Source organism: Heliconius melpomene, chromosome 10 (genome assembly GCF_056956725.1).
Source record: "Heliconius melpomene rosina isolate 202511_hmr_F chromosome 10, ASM5695672v1, whole genome shotgun sequence".
NCBI lineage: Eukaryota > Metazoa > Arthropoda > Insecta > Lepidoptera > Nymphalidae > Heliconius > Heliconius melpomene.
The window spans coordinates 4,663,930-4,687,487 of NC_140398.1; the positions used below are offsets into that span (position 1 = coordinate 4,663,930).

Sequence of the window (23,558 nt, forward strand, 5' to 3'; positions counted from 1 at the left end):
TCAGCTGATAAACTGTTGTATATATTATAAAAATGTACATATATACTTATATATAAAATTATAAACTATCGTTATCTAAATATAACATAATATATGATAACGTATGATGATTAAGAAAAGATAGAGAAATATATATGTATACATTATTATTTTTTTATAAACGAGATACCGTTTGTGGAAAAGAAGGCAAAGAGAACTCGAAAGAGAACGGAGTGTCTCCGTTCCCCATTTTCTATCGAATTTTTAATATAAAGCGTATTAAGTAAATGAATTTAATTAATTATTTTGTTTTAAATTTCGACCGCGGTACGTGACAAACAAAAATATCTAATTAAGATTTCTTTGATAATGTACAATGAAATCAACTCAGCTTTAAGAACATAAGGAAAATAAAAAGATAAAAACCGGATTTATCCATACCTATATTATAAATTCGAAAGTAACTCTGTCTGTCTGTCTGTCTGTCTGTCTGTCTGTCTGTCTTTTCCGTAATCAGGGCCAAACCGCTAATTTAATTGTGATAAAATACTCATATAGAGATACTTGAGGGTCCCGGGATGAACATAGGATACTTTTTTTTTCTCATATTTGTAATATTTTCGTTATATACCAATATATTAAAATAATTAATTTGACAAGGAATTTATTCCGCCATGTTAATAACAATCGTCGCTACGCGTTGCTAAGCAACAGCTTGCAAAGTTTGCTGTTTTAAGAAAACGTCACCCACAGTGAGTTTGCTTAATGCATACATGGTGCGCGCCGATATAGATTTATACAAATCTCTTTATACAAATCATTAACAAAAATTAGATGACTTCTATAATTTGATATTCATCCTTATGAAAATAAATATAATAGTGACTTTTAGCATTTCATCTAGATGGAAATTATAATTTACTGTATAACATTCTAATAAATAATTAAGATGTGACTGATTCCAAATGACCTAGCCTTCGGGCGGCATAATATGAGTATGACCGACGCGAACGGGCGGATGACTTTGATGATTTTGTAAATTTTTATAGATTTTCGAATTACTATTATTTTTATGTAATTATTTGCTGCTTATAATTAATTTATCTCAGTTCGGTTATCTATACCAATGTTATACACTTAAAATATCGTAATTTTAATCATTTGAGATTTTATTTAATATTGTTCGCAAAAATTAATCTATATATATAAAAGGACTTGTCCTCACTGACTGAGGTAAGACGCACGCACAGCCGTAACCGCTGTGCGTAGAAACGTGAAATTTGGACAAAAGTTTACTTTCGTAATCTGGACATCCACTAAGAAGGGATTTTGAAAAATTTTAACCCTAAAGGGGCGAAATATGGGTTGAAAGTTTGTATGGAAAAAATATTAAATCGGCACCGATTTTTATAAAATTTGAAATTTAGATTTTTAAAAATATTTAATTGAACACGTGTTTCATCGTTTTCTAAAATTCTCCTCCTAAGGGTACAAATAAGGGGTTGAAAGTTTGTATAGATTTTTTTTTAAATCGGCACCAATTTTTATAAAATTTGGAATTCAGACTCTTAAAAGTATTTAATTGAACACATGTTTCATGTTTTCTTGAATTCTTCCCCTAAGGGTGCAAATAAGGGGTAGAAAGTTTGTATAGAAAAATCTTTAAAACGCCACCGAGTATTATAAATTTTAAATTTAGACTCTTAAAAATATTTCATTGAACACATGTTTCGTGGTTTTTTGGAATTCACCCCTAAATACGCAAGCGAAGCTGCGCGCGTCCGCTAGTAATCTATATTTATATAAAAGGACTTGTCCTCACTGACTGAGGTAAGACGCACGCACAGCCGTAACCGCCGTGCGTAGAAACGTGGAATTTGGACAGATGTTTACTTTCGTAATCTGGACATCCACTAAGAAGGGATTTTGAAAAATTTTAACCCTAAAGGGGTGAAATAGGGGTTCAAATTTTGTATGGAAAAAAATTTAAATCGGCACCGATTTTTATAAAATTTGAAATTTAGATTTTTAAAAGTATTTAATTGAATACGTGTTTCATCGTTTTCTAGAATTCTCCCCCTAAGGGTGCAAATAAGGGGTTGAAAGTTTGTATAGGTTTTTTTTAAATTGTCACCAATTTTTATAAAATTTGAAATTCAGACTCTTAAACGTATATAATTAAACACATGTTTCAAGGTTTTCTAGAATTCACCCCCTAAGGGTGCAAATAAGGGGTTGAAAGTTTGATTAGGAAAATTCTTAAATCGCCACCGATTTTTATAAAATTTGATATTTAGACTCTTAAAAATATTTAAATGAACATATGTTTCATGGTTTTCTAGAATTCACCCCCTAAGGGTGCAAATAAGGGGTTGAAAGTTTGTATGGAAAAATCTTTAAATCGTCACCGATTTTTATAAAATTTGATATTTAGACTCTTAAAAATATTTAATTGAACATATGTTTCATGGTTTTCTAGAATTCACCCCCTAAGGGTGCAAATAAGGGGTTGAAAGTTTGTAAGGAAAAATCTTTAAATCGCCACCGATTTTTATAAAATTTGAAATTTAGACTCTTAAAAATATTTCATTGAACACATGGTTCATGGGTTGTTAGAATTCACCCCTAAATACGCAAGCGAAGTTGCGCGCGTCCGCTAGTCTATATATATAAAAGGACTTGTCCTCATTGACTGAGCTAAGACGCACGCACAGCCGTAACCGCTGTGCCTAGAAACGTGAAGTTTGGACAGATGTTTACTTTCGTAATCTGGACATCCACTAAGAAGGGATTTTGAAAAATTTTAACCCTAAAGGGGTGAAATAGGGGTTCAAATTTTGTATGGAAAAAAATTTAAATCGGCACCGATTTTTATAAAATTTGAAATTTAGATTTTTAAAAATATTTAATTGAACACGTGTTTCATCGTTTTCTAAAATTCTCCTCCTAAGGGTACAAATAAGGGGTTGAAAGTTTGTATAGATTTTTTTTTAAATCGGCACCAATTTTTATAACATTTGGAATTCAGACTCTTAAAAGTATTTAATTGAACACATGTTTCATGTTTTCTTGAATTCTTCCCCTAAGGGTGCAAATAAGGGGTAGAAAGTTTGTATAGAAAAATCTTTAAAACGCCACCGAGTATTATAAATTTTAAATTTAGACTCTTAAAAATATTTCATTGAACACATGTTTCGTGGTTTTTTGGAATTCACCCCTAAATACGCAAGCGAAGCTGCGCGCGTCCGCTAGTAATCTATATTTATATAAAAGGACTTGTCCTCACTGACTGAGGTAAGACGCACGCACAGCCGTAACCGCCGTGCGTAGAAACGTGGAATTTGGACAGATGTTTACTTTCGTAATCTGGACATCCACTAAGAAGGGATTTTGAAAAATTTTAACCCTAAAGGGGTGAAATAGGGGTTCAAATTTTGTATGGAAAAAAATTTAAATCGGCACCGATTTTTATAAAATTTGAAATTTAGATTTTTAAAAGTATTTAATTGAATACGTGTTTCATCGTTTTCTAGAATTCTCCCCCTAAGGGTGCAAATAAGGGGTTGAAAGTTTGTATAGGTTTTTTTTAAATTGTCACCAATTTTTATAAAATTTGAAATTCAGACTCTTAAACGTATATAATTAAACACATGTTTCAAGGTTTTCTAGAATTCACCCCCTAAGGGTGCAAATAAGGGGTTGAAAGTTTGATTAGGAAAATTCTTAAATCGCCACCGATTTTTATAAAATTTGATATTTAGACTCTTAAAAATATTTAAATGAACATATGTTTCATGGTTTTCTAGAATTCACCCCCTAAGGGTGCAAATAAGGGGTTGAAAGTTTGTATGGAAAAATCTTTAAATCGTCACCGATTTTTATAAAATTTGATATTTAGACTCTTAAAAATATTTAATTGAACATATGTTTCATGGTTTTCTAGAATTCACCCCCTAAGGGTGCAAATAAGGGGTTGAAAGTTTGTAAGGAAAAATCTTTAAATCGCCACCGATTTTTATAAAATTTGAAATTTAGACTCTTAAAAATATTTCATTGAACACATGGTTCATGGGTTGTTAGAATTCACCCCTAAATACGCAAGCGAAGTTGCGCGCGTCCGCTAGTCTATATATATAAAAGGACTTGTCCTCATTGACTGAGCTAAGACGCACGCACAGCCGTAACCGCTGTGCCTAGAAACGTGAAGTTTGGACAGATGTTTACTTTCGTAATCTGGACATCCACTAAGAAGGGATTTTGAAAAATTTTAACCCTAAAGGGGTGAAATAGGGGTTCAAATTTTGTATGGAAAAAAATTTAAATCGGCACCGATTTTTATAAAATTCGAAATTTAGATTTTTAAAAGTATTTAATTGAATACGTGTTTCATCGTTTTCTAGAATTCTCCCCCTAAGGGTGCAAATAAGGAGTTAAAAGTTTGTATAGATTTTTTTTTAAATCGGCACCAATTTTTATAAAATTTGAAATTCAGACTCTTAAAAGTATTTAATTAAACACATGTTTCATGGTTTTCTAGAATTCTTCCGATATGGGTCCAAATAAGTGGTTGAAAGTTTGTATGGAAAAATCTTTAAAATGCCACCGATTTTTATAAAATTTGAAATTTAGAATCTTAAAAATATTTCATTGAACACATGTTTCATGGTTTATTAGAATTCACCCCTAATTACGCAAGCGAAGCTGCGCGCGTCCGCTAGTACGTCTATATATAAAAACGAAAGGTCACATACTCTTCATGAAATTTTAGAAACAACAAGTGCTAGGAGTTTAAAATTTTGGATGCACTTTCATTTTGCATCCCTAAGTATGTGTGTTTTTTGTTCATAGTGTCTCAATTTTTGCACATGAATTCTCTTTAGGACGTTAGGTGCTACCAGAGATGGGATTTTAAAATGGGATTTTTATTTTCAAAATTATACAATTAACCGATTAAAAAATTTTATATTAATTAGGATAACATAATATCAAGTTTTAGAAATTTTGCCATTAGAAGAATTGTAATATTTAAGTGCGCTGCAAACTTAAATATTAGAATTGGAGCACAGAAGTAATTCAGTGTATTGAATAAATGAACTTCTAGCGGGCGAAGCCATAGGCAAGTCGCTAGAAATTTGTATTTTAAAAAATATCTCACACAGTAAACAAATAATGAAAAACAAACCTTCAAAATAATACCAAATTCCATTCCATTCTTTTAAAATTTTGGAATTTCCAATCCATCACGTACCACAATAAACGTATATATCACGTAGCCGTTAAAATTCTTACACCAAGTTTTCTGAACTTATTATAGCGATATAAAGAGCTTTATGCCTCTAATATCTGTGTATAGTGATCTTCATAAAATTCCAAGTAAAGTAAGACAGGGCCAGACTTCATTTATGACCACATTTTGGTATTACCAAAACGATTGTTTACATATTTGTTTAATTACATTGATACTAGTGGACCTGAACGCGGCTACGCCCGCTTGAACTTCAATAGAGAGATACGTTAAGCAAGCTCATTTTGGGCGACGTTTTCTATCAACAAACTTTGCAAATAGTTGCTTAGCAACGACGGTTGTTATTAACATGGCGGAATAAATTGCATGTCAAATTAATAAGTATTTTAATACACTGGTATATATCGAAAATATTACAAATATGAGAAAAAAAAGTATCCTATGTTCATCCCGAGACCCTCAAGTATCTCTATATGAGTATTTTATCACAATTAAATTAGCGGTTTGGCCCTGATTGCGTAAAAGACAGACAGACAGACAGAGTTACACTCGAATTTATAATATAGGTATGGATACAAGTACCTATATTACAATATCCTTTTTTTTATTTTTAGCTTCATCGTGTATTCCCTATGCAGAGGGAACTTGAGTTGAAATATTCCGTTCCCATTAAGACACCTCTGTTCCCCTCGGCAGAACTCAACATTATCTCTGTGCTAGTTTCCATCTTTCTTATTATATAACAAAATATATTCAAAAAGCAATGCCTCCCAGAAAGGAACTCCTTATTTTATTACATCTTCCTTTATCCATAAATCTGTATAAAACAATATTGTAACCAAATAGCTCAATAACTATACGTCACCATTACCTCAGACTACGCGATTTAGTACATTTTCGTAGAACATCCATCTGCATATTCTTCTAATATATCCACTTCTATTTTTCTTACTTTTATATAACTTGGTATATTATTTTATATATCTTTTATGTATATGTTTTTATAGTTTCTTTTTGTTTTAAGTAAGCGTGGGGGATTTAGTTGAGAAAATTGACTTTTACTTTAGTCACAAATTGATGGATGTTTATAAGGATATCACGTTAAATACGAGTACATGCTTACAGAGCACAACCTGGCGATTGTAAGCGCAATGGTTGTGGCTTCGATTAGCAATGAGGGGAATTAAATATTTAATATTTGCGTCGAGTACAGCCATTTAACAATGCCACCGCTTTTGGCGGATTTTTTTTACCAGAGCAGAGATATAAAAATATATAATACGTAATTTTCACGAGTGGGAATCGTACATTCAACCATTGCGCTTACATTCACACCCACTGCATCACGACGGCCTTGATTATATTGTTATAGTTCTAAAATAATTCACCTAACGACATAAAATCAATAGAATTTGTCTCAAAGAAGACTTCTTAATGAAGTATGAGTAGGTAGCTCTACTTTAAAGTATACCTACCGCCCACACATCTCAAAGTTATTCGAGTTCAGGAACTATCACTTTATTAGCCTTTGGCAAATATATTTGGGCAAATATTTGGGCTTATTCGTCTCTAGATTACAAAATTAAGGAAATTTAAATTAGTATCTTTGCTGAATTCTCAATGCGGATCTCAAGGCCGTGCCTTATCTTTACCAGAGCAAAAAATATTAAATATTTATCTATATATATAAAAGGACTTGTCCTCACTGACTGAGGTAAGACGCACGCACAGCCGTAACCGCTGTGCGTAGAAACGTGAAATTTGGACAAAAGTTTACTTTCGAAATCTGGACATCCACTAAGAAGGGATTTTGAAAAAAATTAACCCTAAAGGGATGAAATAGGGGTTGAAAGTTTGTATGGAAAAAAATTTAAATCGGCACCGATTTTTATAAAATTTGAAATTTAGATTTTTAAAAGTATTTAAATGAACACGTGTTTCATCGTTTTCTAGAATTCTCTCCCTTAGGGTGCAAATAAGGGGTTGAAAGTGTGTACGGGAAAATTCTTAAATCGACACCGATTTTTATAAAATTTGATGTTTAGACTCTTAAAATTATTTAATTGAACATATGTTTCATGGTTTTCTAGAATTCACCCCCTAAGAGTGCAAATAAGGGGTTGAAAGTTTGTATAGAAAAATCTTTAAATCGCCACCGATTTTTATTAAATTTGAAATTTAGACTCTTAAAAATATTTCATTGAACACGTGTTTCATGGGTTATTAGAATTCACCCTTAAATACGCAAGCGAAGCTGCGCGCGTCCGCTAGTTATATTATATTGCACATCTCCTAAATTGATAAACGCAATTGGTTGTGGATTCAACCATCAACCTATTGCCTTGACTTGTGACTAGTCGCATGCTTGTGGCAAAGCGCCAAAGACTGGTTTCTTTTCTGAATTCTAAAAATATATTAATTTTAATACAAAAAAATGTCGATTCATTAGCTAGTATCATTAATTTTAATAAATTGTTTTTGTCTTCACGAATTTATTAAATTTGTTTGTACGGCTTTAGTGGGGGGTATATTAAATTGTAATACGCTAGAAAGGACTTATTATTACTAGTAGACTATATCAAGTAATCTTTTCTACATGCGTGCTAAACTTGTTGAAGATCATTTTCACAATTTTTTTTTTTTTTAGAAAAATTACTGGTTGTTTTCTGGTGGTTTTGTCTTTAAAAATACAATATATGTATGTAACAATTTCTGTGTTTATATTTCAAGGTACTTCCATAATACAAGCCTTATCATCTAAAATGAAATAGCAGTATGTAATCATATCATGCGAGAGCATGCTGCCGCCTGTTCTTGATGTTTGAGACATTTCTCTAACTGAAGCGTTTGCTATTATTTAATTTTGGCCCAAAAGCGATAAAATTTTAAATCTCTTCAATACTTTTTAGAAAACATATAAAAAAAAATGTAGTGAAATAAAGAATGTGAGTGAATGAGTGTGAAGAACTGAGTTCGACAAATTTGCAAATTGCCGTAACAGTTATTTTATACGATTGTTTTACTGAATTGGTTGAATCTTTAGCTTTCAATTTGTATGTTCATGTTACACCTGTAGCTGGTGTGACATAGGGGACGCCATGGGCGGCGGTGATCACTTATCATCAGGTGACCTATACGCTTGTTTGTCTTATTCCATAAAAAACAGAAACACTTAAATAATAAATTATATTATTTCTCCACCTCCCACAAATTTTTTGGGAGATTGCGTGTTGAGTGGAAGAATTAAACGTTAAATTGTCCACTACAGCGGGGAAAAATATTCTTTAAAACATTATTTACAGTCAGACACTGTATACGATAAACGACCATGATTGAAAAACTTTTTTAAAAGACCTGCAGCCATCGTGATATATATAAGGTAATAAATATATGAAACATGAACATATGAGTTTTAAGTTATATACATTTTGAAACTAGTACACAGACCGATAAAGGTGATAAGAAATATTTTGTTATCAGTCATAATATGTACAATCTGTGACAACACTGGTCGAAGTTTAGTTTTCACGTATATATTTTATGATTCGTTAAAATAAATATAGTATGTTACGTACTTTAAATGGTCTTACAATGTAAATAAAGAAAAAAATTGTCAAAGTCAAAGTCAAAATATCTTTATTCCATAAAAATGCTTAACATTTACTTGGACAATTTAAAAAAATAAAAATTAAAGTTAAGAAATTAAAAGCGTGTTAAATAGAATTTATATAGAACCCTTGGTGCGCTAATCTAACTGGCACTTGACCAATTTTTATATAGAATTTCGTAAAAAAAAATACGATTTTAATTTTAATTTAGTGGCAGAGCAGATAAATTTAGATCGAAATCATTATTGTTAAATGCAACGTTGGATTCTAACGTCAAGCGTTGTACTGCGGCGACGACACGGTATCTATACTAATATAATAAAGCGGAAGAGTTTGTTTGTTTGTTTGTTTGAACGCTAAGATCTCTGGATCTACTGGTCCGATTTTCATTGTTTTTGTTTTGTATGAAAGCTGCATTCTTCAGAAGTGCTATAGGCTATATAACATTACATTACACATATATACTAATATATTTTAAAGTACTTTCTAATTTGACATGCAATTTATTCTGCCATGTTAATAACAACCGTCGCGTCGCTACGCAACCGTTACCGCGACATTTTGATATTCATCCTTATGAAAATAAATATAATAGTCACTATTAACATTTTATCCAGATTGTAATATAGTTTACTGTATAACATTCTAATAAATAATTAAGAAGATGTCACTGATTCGAAATGGCCTAGCCTACGGGCGGCTCAGTATATCCGACGCGAACGGGCAAATGACGTTGACGGTTTCATAAATTTTCATACATTCTCGAACTATTGTAAATGTTTATGTAATTATTTGCTGTTTATAATCAATTTAAGCTACACTTTGGTTCTCTTCTTATTTTATTTGATATTGCCCGCTAAAATTATCCTGCTTAATAGAGAGAAATGTTTAGTTATTTCGTAGAGTCGATATCTATGTACGCACGCACGGAAAACTTTAGGTACTTTTTCTAATATTAAGAATATCTATCCTTTAGTTACTTTTAATCCTTTTGTTGGTTAATTTCAATAACTCAGATATTTTTTTCTAATAATGTGTATCTACTTATTATTCTTTTTGATTATTAAACTTATATTTTCTTATTAACTCTATTGAAAATTGAAAATAATTTAATGAATATATTTAATAAATATTCTTATAGTTGAAGCAGGCGTAGCCGCGTCCGGGTCCACTAGTTTATGATAAACGATAAATTAATGATAAAAAAATATATGACACATTGACAAAATGAATTGTGCTCAACTGGCACGCTCGAAACATACTACAATATTATTGAAAATAATTAAATGGACAAATAATTAGGTAAAATAGAAAAAAAATATTAACATTTCTTATCAAAAATCATTAGTGAAGTTCTTATACCCGACTTTATTATCATTTATAGTATTAACAGAATTGCTTACTTAAATTATATTATAGTAATCACAATCTACACGTGTTTCTGCATAATCTGATTTAGTTGTAATTAATTTATGTATATTTATATAATTAAAATTACATTAACAAACACATTTGATCTCGCTAATACATTAACAGTATCTCAGTTTATTTTCTTACTTGAATGCGTCTGTTTATATTTCATTAGTCTACCTATAAAATTAAAAACATATACACATAATATAACGAATAAGCTTAATAAGATTAAAAACACTGAGAAAACAACTATTACAACGTTAATTTCAAGATATTCATAATATGAGATGTTAGCTTCGGGTGCTCGAAGATGTTTGGCTCCTCCATGCCTTAAAACGTATTCGGTCCACCACACTACTCTCTGAATAGCTGTTTCTGGTTGATCTCTCATAACAGTTCGGAGTTTAATAATGTTTTCACTGTACCTGGAACAAAAAATAATAAAAAATAATATTCCATACTGTAAATTATTTCTTTCAAAGATATGTAACTGCCGCCGCTGCCACCGTCATGGCACAAGCGTGCGACTGCTGCGGGCTTGCATCTCTTGACTCAGGGGAATAAAATATTTAATATTTCTATTTCCTCGTTTTGCTATCGACGCAAAGCGCGGCGTTGAGTTCCGCTACCTAATACGCAGTACTTCAAAAGTTCGGCGAAAAGAAATTAAAGTGTCTTAATGAGAACGAAGTAACTAAACACTAGGTTTCCACATCCCGTCAGTCTACCCTACTATATGCAGGATACAGCGGAGAGCTACTGATATTTAAACATTTGTAAGATGCATTTATACATTTTATGGTGTTTAATGGGAATTAAATTTAAAAATAAAATACAATAATTGATAGAATCCAAGGATTACCTTTTGTTATTAATAATTTCTTCAACAGCATTTCTAAAATCCTCTGTGCTAAATGTATTAATATCTAGATTAACCCCAATACCATGTTTAACATATTTCTCTGCGTTATACCATTGATCTCCTAACATTGGTATAGCCACTAACGGTACTCCAGCAGTTATAGCTTCATCTGTAGACTGTAATCCAGCTTGCGTTATAAAAAGTAAAATTTTTGGATGTCCTATAATTAATAATATGAATATTATTATATGAACTAAATTGTGATTACTATATGTACTAAAAATTACTTACACAAGGCTGTCGCGACGAAAGGGTAGAAGCGTTCGTAAACACAACCGTTGTAAGTTCGATTCCCACTTTGGAGTATGAAACACTGAATGTATTCATTTCCTGAGGTTTATCTAACGAGGCAAAGAGCGGCGTTGAGTTCCGTCAATTAACACACAATATTTCAATAATTCGGTGGAATGTTTCTCACATTGAAGTTTTGTATGGGGTACGTAGTGTTTTAACATTTGATTCACAGGTTTTCTCTGCCTGAACTGGACTGCTATGAACTGGATGCAAAAAATAATGCAAACATATACTACTTACTCAACAAATCAGATTGTGGCAACCATTTAGAAAGCTTAATGTTATCTGCTTTTCCTGGAAGTTCATCCTTGTCCCATTTCCATAGAACGTCATATGGAAGCTTAGACAAAACATTAGATATAATTTCAATTTTTTTCGTAGGTATCATACCAGCTAGAACATTAGTTCCAAAACTAACGTAAATGACTCCATGTTTAGATGAGTCCAGGTACAGCTTCAGATCCTATTGATATAAATATATATTACTTAGTCTGCTTAATACAAGTAAAAATATATTTTTTTGTTTATTATTACCTTAGGTAACTCTTTTTCCTCTAACTGATGAATACCACCCATGTACACAACGCCTGGTGGAACAGGTTGATTATCTGTCCATATGGGATGTACATTGACAAAAAACATGTCAACGTTATTATAAAGTTCACTTATAGATGGTATATCAGACCCCAGAATTTGCTTCAATAGAGCAGTTTCATCAATTTTATTTAAATAATTTGCATATTGTATGGAAAAGTGATTATAAATTGTGCTTATCTTCTCCATTAATGTTAAATTGTAAAGTCTTCTGTTTAGATTCGATGGATACAAAATTGGATGAGACGGTGATCCAATTAAGTCGTTACTATTAAAAAGTGCCCCAAAAGAACTAACCAAAATTACAGGTGCTTTAAAAATATGAGAAAAAACAAGAGCAGGAAGTATTACAGCTTCGATATATATTAAATCAAATGTATTGTCCTTATTTGATATTAGCTTTTCAACTTCCGGAGTTTGTATTTGAGCAGCAAAAACGTGAAAGAGCACTAATGACGCTAACCTCATTTCTTTAAATTTAGAAACATTATTTTCGTTAACTTTAAAAGCTTCTGCCATAATTTTTTTCCAAATACCGTAAGATATATCGTGAACATCAATTTCCTTAAGATTAGACGGGGATTGATCTTTATCATAAGCTGGATCTGGCGTAATTACAGTAACTGCATGACCTCGGTTTACAAGTTCTTGAGTAATCTTCCGAAATACAACTTGATGGCTAATAGATGGTGTAGGAAACACAGCTAATATTTTTGCGGTTTGCACTTTAGTTAAAGCAGATACTAAAAATAGTATAACAAGTTTTATAATCATTTTGACGAACAAATTCAAATTAAATTACAAGGAAACTAAACGATTATTGAAACTTAATTCTTTTTTATAAATATATCGTAATCTTTAAAGATAACATATTTTAGTGATGTTCGTATATTCATATTTATTTCAATAAATATACATGCAATAAATAAATAGTACAATTGTGACAATAACGCCTGTATTTGTAACATGATCGATGAATTCCAAGCAAGATACGTATATTAGTAGTTACTAGTTAATATTGAAAATTATTTAAACACGCGTTGGCAAGTGAATGGCCAAATCACGTAAAATTTAACTTTATTAATAAGAACACCTAGTAAGGAACCTTAAGTTTGGCTTGGATTTATATAGATTGACTTTATCTAGAGATTTCATTACTTTTTATAGAGAAATAAATATCTTCATCGAGACTTGGCTGGTTAGTTAGATGAAAAATAATGGCCATGTTATATTTTGGATTGTTGAATTTCAATATTTCGTAGGTATTATAATATAACTAGCGGACGCGCGCAGCTTCGCTTGCGTATTTAGGGGTGAATTCTAAAAAACCACGAAACATGTGTTCAATGAAATATTTTTAAGAGTCTAAATTTCAAATTTTATAAAAATCGGTGGCGATTTAAAGATTTTTCCATACAAACTTTCAACCCCTTATTTGCATCCTTAGGGGGTGAATTCTAGAAAACCATGAAACACATGTTCAATTAAATATTTTTAAGTGTCTAAATTTAAAATTTTATAATAATACGTGGCGTTTTAAAGATTTTTCTATACAAACTCTCAACCCCTTAGGGGGAGAATTCTAGAAAACGATGAAACACGTGTTCAATTAAATACTTTTAAAAATCTAAGTTTCAAATTTTATAAAAATCGGTGCCAATCTACGCACAGCTGTTGGTTACAGCTGTGCGTGCGTCTTACCTCAGTCAGTGAGGACAAGTCCTTTCATATATATAGATTATAATTAGCTCGTACACTTTGTCATCAAGGTCACCAGGTACTCCAGATCTTCAAAGTTCTTCATGTGATAGGTTACTTCTCTGTACAAAATGTCACCTCTCTAGGTCTCTGGGCGGTACTAGTTCTATTTTGATGATCAGTGAGACAATGATGATGTTATGTTCTAAGTACACCGTAATATAATTATTCTGTTATTTTAATTGATTCATGTAATTTACACAGTTCATACCTAAGCTGCGGCCTTTTAAGAAAATATTTTTTCTATAAAGATATTTTTTATATTGCTTATCGACGAGGTATAACATCATTATCTTAATTTAACAGGCTTATTTTTCTAAATCAATATTCTTAGATTTAATCATGAAAAACCACGTTCAGCAAGATGTAAAGATATTATAAACCTATAGAATCAAATAGATATAATGTTATCAGTTATCTAATCGTAAATAGTATCATTTTATTAAAAGAAACAAAACACATATTTTATGTACGGTATACTAAAACAGTGTAATATTATGGTACTTAACATCTGTTGTTTGTTAAAATGATTTTTAAAATAATTATATCACTTTTAATAAATATATTTATGGAGGGACATTCTGCAAGAATATTAGGTGTATTTCCAACACCATCTATAAGTCACCAAGTTGTATTTCGGAAGATAACTCAAGAACTTGTTAACAAGGGTCACGATGTTACTGTGATTACACCAGATCCAGCATACCTGAAAGGAAAATCTCCACCGAATTTTAAGGAAATTGATGTTCACGACGTTTCTTACGATATGTGGAAAACATTTTTTTTAGATAACTATAAAGTCAGCGAACTCAGAATACCATCCTTGTCAGAAGCAAGGCATGGTTTTTTAATATATAGCCACATTTTAACTTCTCAGCTACAAACACCTGAAATACAAGAACTAATATATAACAAAAAGAACAAATTTGATTTGATATTAATTGAATCACTAGTGCGACCAGCTCTTGTGTTTTCGCATATTTTTAAAGCGCCTGTAATTTTAGTGAGCTCTTTTGGTGCTGCTTTGAATAATTATGATGTTATGGGTGTACCCTCTCATCCAGTTATATACCCTCAAATCATGAGCAGTAGATTATATAATCTTACGTTTTGGGAGAAATTAAACATGATTTATATTCATTATTTAATTCAATATGCACACCATTTGAATGAGGCTGTTGAAACTGCAATGTTGAAGCAAGTGCTAGGTCCCGATGTACCGTCTATGAGTGACTTATATAATAATGTTGATATGCTTTTTATTAATTTACACCCAATTTGGACAGATAACCAACCAGTTCCACCAGGGGTAATATACATGGGTGGTATACATCAATTACCTGAAAAAGATTTACCTAAGGTATATTTTTTTGTAATTTTTTTGACATTACCTATTTTTATTAGGTAATAATTAATCATTTGCTTAATCATAGGATTTGAAATCATACTTGGATTCATCAAAACATGGTGTAATATATGTAAGTTTTGGAACCAACGTAATCGCTAGAATGATGCCTCAAAGTCAAATACAAATAATCGTTAAAGCTATTTCTAAACTTCCCTATGATGTTTTGTGGAAATGGGACGACGGCGATGAATTATCAGTAAAGGCTAAAAATATCAAAACTTCGAAATGGTTCCCACAGTCCGATCTCTTAAGTTAGTATTATTTTTATAACATTATTTTGATTAAATTTTATGCAAACAATTATATACTGCACTATTTACAGGACATGCTAATATAAAGCTTTTCATTACACAAGCTGGATTACAATCTACAGATGAAGCTATTACTGCAGGAGTACCGTTAATTGCAATACCACTGTTAGGAGATCAATGGTATAATGCAGAAAAATACGTTAAACATGGAATTGGCAAACAATTAGATATCCACTATCTCAATGAAGAAATCGTGATGAATGCTATCGGAACTGTCATTAATGACCGCAGGTAAATAAGAACATCTTAAATAGCTTTCGGAGAATTCATTAGGTAGAAGTTAATTCGTGAAATAAATCATTTATTTGCGAATCAAGGCAAATTTAAGTCAATACCCGAGTAATAAGTGAAAAACTAAAAGTGCTTTTTGAGATTTTTATACAATTTTGCTATTATTTTTAAATTTTCTCTCCTAAATTTAACTTTCAGTTATAAAGAAAACGTTGTCAAATTTAGGGATCTTTTACGTGACCAGCCTGAGTCGCCATTACAGCGCAGTATCTGGTGGATTGAATACGTTATACGCCATGGTGGAGCCAAACATCTTCGGGCACCTGCAGGGAATATAACATACTACGAATATTTTGTTATTGACATCCTATTAGTTTTAATGTGCATGGTGTTATTATCATTGGCTGTAATCGTGAAAATTGTTAGATTTTTATGTTATTATTTTAATAATTTTTCCATACGTCTGTATCGCTAGATTCATCTTGGCAGCCCAAGTGTTCTTAAATAGGTGATTTAAAAAAAAATATCATAGCGGATTAACAGTCAGGATCTATAGGTAATTCTTCAACCAAATAAATCTTTACCAGGAACTCCGCAAAATTTAAAAGGATCCCAACTGTTAATCCTTATAAACTATTCGGCTTACTTTTTTTATTTTTATGAAGTCGGTGTATTTGTTTTTTAATTTTTTTAACCCACTTCCGTTAGGAGAGGAGGTTCATGTTATTTTCAAAGTTATGCATGAGAAAATCACATAAATCTTAAAATTGCATTAAGTATGTGCGCGACAAATGGATGATAACTTAATAGTTATTAAGAATTCCTCAATTATATAAGAACCTCGTTTATTAAACATTCCTTGCGTGGAGTGGCGATGAACCCACAGTTATCGAGTTTATAATAAAACATATCTGTCTTCGCTACGACAGCCTCCAAAAAGTGATTGTGAAAAAGAAGGAACAAAACTGAAATCAAAATTGCCTAATAATTGATATAAAATACTCATTAAATCCATAATGACGCAAAAAGATAAAATAGTGGCAAATATCGATATCAATATCACGCATAACGTATTTAATTATTGTTTGATTTTCACTTAAAATTGAATGAGATTCACTACAGTGATAAGTGTTTATTTGGAATTGATTTTATATACCACTAGTTGTCTCTGAGTGGCTTCGCCCGCATGAACTATACGAATATATGTTATATTGTTCTCTCCCTTACTACACACCAGTCCCTATTACATGCTTAACGTATTTCATTATTGTTTGATTTTCATTTACGACGAAAGAAAATTCACTACAGTGATAAGTGTTTATTTGGAATTGATTTTATATATGACTAGCGGTCCCCGAGAGGCTTCGCCACTTATCTATCTTTTGACTTTTGCTTCCTTCCCTTTTTCCATGATAGATCCTTGCTTTCCCAATATAATTGTATGCTGTCCACACCTCGTCATATGTCGAGGTTGATGTCTGACTAAAGAGTTTGCAAAAGTTCAGTTGGAGTCAGTTTATGCTATGAATTACCCGAGCCCATAATAAGAGCTCATTCTCGTGAAGTATTCAAGCGCCGGGTAAAAGAGTATTTAAAAGCTTATATTTATCTAAATTATTCGTAAAATATAATTATAAATACACAACTATACAAATAAAATATAATTATATTTATATGATGTACATAAACGTATATATTATAATATTTAGTTTATTATACTTCTGCACACCTGCACACTTCTTATCATACATAACAAGGTTGCCTGAGAGAAACAGCTCTTTAGTGTTACGTCCGCCTTTTGTATGTGTATTTTTTATTATAATTGTGTGCAATTAAGGACGAATATATAAATAAATATATTTATATATTTAAATCTCAGTTTCGTTTCGGAGTCTTCCCAATACGGAACTAGATTACTAATTCCAAATTAGAAATATATATTTATATTTTTGATAAGCATTGCTTTTCCCTAAAAGTAATCTTCTCAATAAAAAATATACCTTTTATAGTTGTAATACTCTTTCTTTGTAAAAATATTGAAGTTTCTATACTTCTGTTTATCTATTGATTCCCCAAGAGAACTGAGCTCATCTGAGGCTTTAATTGAAATGTCATGTACGTGATGTAAGCCATACTGTTAGTGTACTTTGAAGGGCTTCACGCAAAACTAAAATAGAATTAAAGTATTTTAAAATAGAATGAACATATGTGAATAAAATTACGAAACTATTGAACATCTACTATCCCAGTATTTTAAAAGCGGGTTCGGTTCTAGACAAAGCAGAGATTACTTCGTTGCTATTATAGATTTTTTCGATAGATAGATAATTTTTTTTTTAGATTATAATACTTATAGCCTAGTAGGACGATAGGTAGGTAGTTTGCACTTGGTTACACCTGGAATTCAACTCCGCAATTGTTTATATTTAGATATAGTTTAACTTGCTGTTTGTTTGGACTTTGGAATTTAACAACAATAAAATCTCTAAAAATACTTACATGGCTCTTGGAATCTCTCTCATATCGAAACAATAGATATCTACCAAACTTATATACCAAATATTAGGCACCGTTATTTGTGTTCAGCATCACCGTGAGCCAATAATCATTGAATGCGATAAGAAACGAGACGTATAAAACATTTGTGCAGGAGATACATCGACTTCATTAAACGTTGCGTACTTGTAGCGCATGGCTTGTCCAATAAAAATGTTAAAATTATTACTTTTTACGATTTTACTTTTTTTACAATTTATTGATATCAGACCTGCGAAAATATTAGCAGTTTATCCAACACCTTCGATCAGTCATCAAATAGTGTTTCGGTGTTTGACAGATGAGCTGATCAAACGTGGTCATCAAGTTACCGTCGTGACTCCTGATCCTAAATATCCAAAAGGAGAATCACCTCAGAATCTGACAGAAATAGATGTTCACGATATATCATATTCGATATGGAAGGAAGCACTAATACGCTTAACTTCAGAGGAACATAAATATGATTTACGCGATGGTCTCGTAGATATATTTAAATTAGCTTCCGCTGTTTTTAAAGCACAAGTTAATGCGCCAGAATTTAAAGAAATTATAAGGAGTAAAGAAAAATATGATTTGCTTTTAGTGGAGGCGTATTTAAGGCCAGCGTTAGTATTGTCTCATATTTTTAAAGTGCCCTTAATACAAGTAAGTTCGCTGGGCGGTCTAAAGGACAATTACGATGCAGTGGGAGCACCTACCCACTTATTTCTATATCCAAGTCCAATACAACGAAATATATACAATTTATCGAATTTGGAAAAGTTGAAACAGTTATATGAAACATGGAATTTAAACAGACAGTTGCGTAAAGCTTACGAAGACGATAATATATTACTAAAATCAATGTTTGGTCCAGACACTCCAACCACAGATGAGCTATTTAATAATGTTGATTTATTTATGATCAACAATCATCCGATTTGGGTGGACAACCAGCCTGTGCCACCTAATGTAGTGTATATTAATGGCTTGCATATACCACCACCTCAAGTGTTACCAAAGGTAAGTTTTAAAAAAAAAAATGAAAATTTTGAGAAATGGAAATGCTTTATCTATAATACAAATTCGCTTCGAAATTTGCAAAAATGTACATTTATTATTAAATTAATAATTAATTATTGGGTTTCAACAACTAATATGATTTGATTAATAAAAATTTAATATAATTTGTTGGATTGCCTATTTGATTATATAGTTATGTAGTAAAGTCTTAACAAGTACAGAAATTTCACTTTATGCGACAGTATCTCATTATATAAAAAAATACCATAAATTTGCACAATTTCATGACGAAATCGTTAAATTAGTAAAATAAAACATAACTGATGAAAAACACTGTCACTGTCTCGGTCTCGTTTTTATCATAACATGAAATATTTTTATTAATTATCTCAAATACCTCAAGGTTAGCATACGAATATAAAAAGTTCGCAAATACGGGATAATAGCATGTATAATTAAATAATTACTTTACACATTCGAATAATAAAATAAGCAGAAGGTTTCCTTGATTTTTTTCGTTAAATGTATTTGTATAAAAAATTAATTAAATCAGCTTCACGTTGTATCCCGCTCACAGCAGGGTAGAATGAGGAAACCACTAGGTTTCCTCCTACGCAAAGCCTCCAGATTTTGGCAGAAAATGAGAAACAGAGTGTCTTAACTAGTGTTAGGCTTTGCGTATTGGGTGGCAGAACTCAACGCTGCGCTTTGCCTCGACACCAGAGCGAAGAAATGGAAATATAAACGTAAATAATTATTTCACTTCCTAGAGTGGGAAATATATATAATAATTTACATAATATGTATCCAAAACAAAAAACAATTTGGGATGTAGAAGATTGATAGACCGATGGGGAAGAGGTCAACATGCAATGTATAAAATCCAGGCGCAAAGCGCAGAACGCAGTACCTTAACTCTAGCTTCTCTCTGCATACCATGCAATGAAAATAAGTGTAAAGTTAAATTAAACAAAATTATATAAAGAAATACGTAGTGGGTACATATGTTACAAACTAAAAAGTATTTTCTTATTACAGCACCTTCAAACGTATTTGGATTCGTCAAAACATGGAGTAATTTACTTTAGTTTAGGCACAAACGTTCGACCGGAGCTTTTACCACGACAGAAAATAAAAATTATTACTAAAGTGTTTTCTAAACTACCCTATGATGTGCTATGGAAGTGGAATCTCGACACATTACCTGGAAAATCTGACAATATAAAGATATCGAAGTGGCTTCCTCAATCTGATGTACTTAGTAAGTTCAAATAATTTGTGTATCTATCTAAGGATGAAAAACGTAGTGTTACATCACTTCATTATCCATTTCTCAGCTACTCTGAGCTAGAAACCTCCGTGTAGATTTATCTGGATCACACCATTTGGATACGTGGTAGTCCACTATCCAGATGGTGTGATCCAGATATGTGCGGTTTCGTAGGAACTTCCCTCCACGCGCCGAGCAACTGTGAAATGGCCTGCCTGCGGCAGGTATTTTCGAAAATCTACTTAAAGATTGAGTTTTTTGTGGTGAGTGTGGCCCATCTGTAGCTCCGTGCTCAGTGGGCAGCGGTGATTACTTGCCAAGAGCAAGAGCTTCACCTTTTTCCCAAATCAGGAATATTAAGTAGATAGACAATGCTACAAAGAAATGCACTTGTCGTCCTCCATTTGTATTACGCAATTTTACACAATTAATTTATGTTCCTTATTTACTAAATTTGTTTCGTTAGGTGAAGATCAATGTCGTCTATTTATTTATGATTTACAAATTGTTAAGTGACCTTACCTTATCTTTTAACTACTGTATAATAGTTTTTATAAACCATTTATGATAACGTATTATCTAACATTACATAAACAGAAGCATAAATTTATAATAAAAACAAAATAATCAAACCATATTTTTTTATATAATAAGGAAGTAAGCACCGATATTTTATCATAATTTTTTCTTAACATATTTACGTGAGTACATTTTACGCTATCGTGTGACGGGTAAATAAAAGATTTAATATTTTCGTTTCTTTACTATTGTTCCGCCACTCAACAAGTAATGCCTCCAGAATTCGACGGAAAGTGGAGAGTGGATACAACATTCGATAATTCAAATTTTATGTAAGCAAATATAAAAATAAATGGCTTCTACTAATTGCCGATTGAAGCTCACAGCTGTCTGAATTTACCTAAAGTACTACCATATCATCATATACTGATAATATATACATATCATATACTAAGAGACAACCTAACTGGTTTGTTAGATTGTCTCTTAGATCAGTATAATATGATGTTTTTGCCAAATTGAACGCACAACTTCCTATCTTTTAAACACATAATTACAACGCTGTAATATCTGCTAATACATTGTCAATTGATCGTTAACCTAATGCTCTTCTATTCACGTCGCATCTTGATCGATTCCAGTTATATGATCAATATATTTTGCACTAGGCACCGAAACGCGGCTTTGCCCTGTAAAACACATTGTAATACTAGCGACCCCTCACGGCTTCATATGTTTAAACTACTGGATTACTTTAGGCGTTATTTAGGCGTTTTTATAGCACTATCTATTTCATTTCTTCACTCTGACGTCGAGACAAGGCATAACTAAGTAATTATGTAATTTCCTCTTTTGTATTTTTTTTCGCAACCTGATTAGACTATGCATTCGATTTCCCATTCAGTGTATCTGTAAAAGGATTTCATCACAATAAAAACAAGTGTAAACTTATCGTCGGTTTTTGACAGAAAAACAAAGTAGTAGGTAACAACTTAAACATTTGATTTTAATTTGCACACAAACAATCTGCTTCATCAAATATTTTTTTACAGGGCATCCAAACGTTAAGCTCTTTATAACACAGGGTGGTCTTCAATCCACTGATGAGGCTATAACTGCAGGAGTACCTCTCGTCGGTATCCCAATGTTAGGAGATCAGTGGTACAACGTAGAAAAATACGTTCGACATGGTATCGGTGTTCAACTTGACATGGCTTTACTAACGGAAGATGACTTTAGGAATGCTATTGAAAAAGTTATTAATGATAAGAGGTAATATTAATTGATTTAGTGATAAGAAATCCTATATATAGGCTAAGGGCATAATTTTCTAATATTTGCGTCATGGGAAACGATTTATTATGTGTAATAATTGTATAGATATCCATACGAAAATAACCAATCAACTATAGCCTAATATACTTAAATACTACTAAATAAAAAAAAAACGGGCGAAGCCGCATCAAGGGTCTAGGGACTAGAACTCTCGTGGCGCGGGACAACGTCGGAATATAATATAAACGTGATTGTCGTTGATTCAATCCCTAATGGGGAGAATGATTATATTAAATTATTTTCATTTCTCCCTGCCTGTCCTGTTACTCAAAGCACGTCATGGAGTTCTGTCACCTAAAAATGGAAATCTTTTCTAGATAACTAATTTCTCTTTCAGTTACAAAGAAAACATGCTTCGTTTCCGATCCATAGTACAGGACCAACCGATGTCACCAGCGGATCGTGCCGTGTGGTGGATAGAATACGTTATTCGGCATGGAGGAGCAAAACACTTGAGAGCTGCTGGAGCTAATATATCTTGGAGGCAGTACTTAGAATTAGATTTAGTTATAATTGTTCTTTCTGTGATATTTTTTATGTCAGCTATTTTTATGCTCATAGTGTATATATTGTGGAAGTATGTCATCAATAATTTTAACACGAATATTAAGATTAAGAAATCGTAGATTAAGTTTTAGTTATTCTTAATTTTATTTGAATAAAGTATTTGTATGTACATATGTATATTTTCTGCTTCACGCGAACTATACCAAGAATACGTGTTTAGTGGCGGAGCTGGACATTATTTTGACCAGAGTATTTTTGTGTGTGTGTTTTTGTTTTTTGATTATGTATTTGTTATTTTTTCAGTGGAGTCATATGACATACCTAATAGCCATATTCTGTTGAGTTCGAGATTTTAGAAATTTGGATTTTTCCTATACCGATTATTTCCCGGTTAAAATTACATACTGACTTTAGTCACTCTATTCTTGCTTTTAAACTTTTTTGCGAGAGTCACTGTCACTGTCAACGAAACACTGAGTTCCACATAGGTTAGGTTTTGCGCAGTCGTAGAATTTTTTTCAACTTCACTCAGTATTCCGCATATAACAGAGCAGGCAGAGAGAACCTAATGTACTCCATTCCTCACTTTCTGTCTCTCGAATCATTGAGTGTTGACTGACGGAA

The 23,558-nt window shown here is 31.9% G+C and overlaps 3 protein-coding genes across 3 annotated transcripts; 2 read left to right on the plus strand and 1 right to left on the minus strand.

The window, feature by feature from the left end:
- Window positions 1-10,153: 10,153 nt before the first annotated feature.
- Window positions 10,154-12,871, minus strand: LOC146535245 (UDP-glucosyltransferase 2-like). Its single transcript, XM_085191750.1, has 4 exons — window positions 11,996-12,871; window positions 11,702-11,924; window positions 11,108-11,327; window positions 10,154-10,670 (listed from the first exon to the last, which is right to left on the minus strand). Exons 1-4 carry the CDS (start codon window positions 12,827-12,829, stop codon window positions 10,373-10,375), a joined length of 1,575 nt encoding a protein of 524 aa, XP_085047876.1. The 5' UTR covers window positions 12,830-12,871; the 3' UTR covers window positions 10,154-10,372.
- A 1,427-nt stretch (window positions 12,872-14,298) lies between these two features.
- On the plus strand, window positions 14,299-17,773 carry LOC146535246 (UDP-glucosyltransferase 2-like). The gene is made up of 4 exons (XM_085191755.1): window positions 14,299-15,173; window positions 15,247-15,472; window positions 15,544-15,763; window positions 15,962-17,773. Exons 1-4 carry the CDS (start codon window positions 14,340-14,342, stop codon window positions 16,236-16,238), a joined length of 1,557 nt encoding a protein of 518 aa, XP_085047881.1. The 5' UTR covers window positions 14,299-14,339; the 3' UTR covers window positions 16,239-17,773.
- A 539-nt stretch (window positions 17,774-18,312) lies between these two features.
- On the plus strand, window positions 18,313-23,101 carry LOC146535247 (UDP-glycosyltransferase UGT5-like). Its single transcript, XM_085191749.1, has 4 exons — window positions 18,313-19,303; window positions 20,342-20,564; window positions 22,145-22,364; window positions 22,765-23,101. Exons 1-4 carry the CDS (start codon window positions 18,455-18,457, stop codon window positions 23,051-23,053), a joined length of 1,581 nt encoding a protein of 526 aa, XP_085047875.1. The 5' UTR covers window positions 18,313-18,454; the 3' UTR covers window positions 23,054-23,101.
- The last annotated feature ends 457 nt before the right edge of the window (window positions 23,102-23,558 follow it).

Bases quoted from the DNA above. Each gene is read 5' to 3' on its own strand.
- LOC146535245 (XM_085191750.1), bottom strand. From the start codon at position 12,829: ATGATTATAAAACTTGTTATACTATTTTTAGTATCTGCTTTAACTAAA. The intron at 11,925-11,995 runs GTAATAATAAAC...TTATATCAATAG, and splicing joins AGGAAAAAGAGTTACCTAAG to GATCTGAAGCTGTACCTGGA. The intron at 11,328-11,701 runs GTAAGTAGTATA...TATTAATTATAG, and splicing joins GCCACAATCTGATTTGTTGA to GACATCCAAAAATTTTACTT.
- LOC146535246 (XM_085191755.1), top strand. From the start codon at position 14,340: ATGATTTTTAAAATAATTATATCACTTTTAATAAATATATTTATGGAG. The intron at 15,174-15,246 runs GTATATTTTTTT...GCTTAATCATAG, and splicing joins CTGAAAAAGATTTACCTAAG to GATTTGAAATCATACTTGGA. The intron at 15,473-15,543 runs GTTAGTATTATT...CACTATTTACAG, and splicing joins CCCACAGTCCGATCTCTTAA to GACATGCTAATATAAAGCTT.
- LOC146535247 (XM_085191749.1), top strand. From the start codon at position 18,455: ATGGCTTGTCCAATAAAAATGTTAAAATTATTACTTTTTACGATTTTA. The intron at 19,304-20,341 runs GTAAGTTTTAAA...TTCTTATTACAG, and splicing joins CACCTCAAGTGTTACCAAAG to CACCTTCAAACGTATTTGGA. The intron at 20,565-22,144 runs GTAAGTTCAAAT...ATTTTTTTACAG, and splicing joins TCCTCAATCTGATGTACTTA to GGCATCCAAACGTTAAGCTC.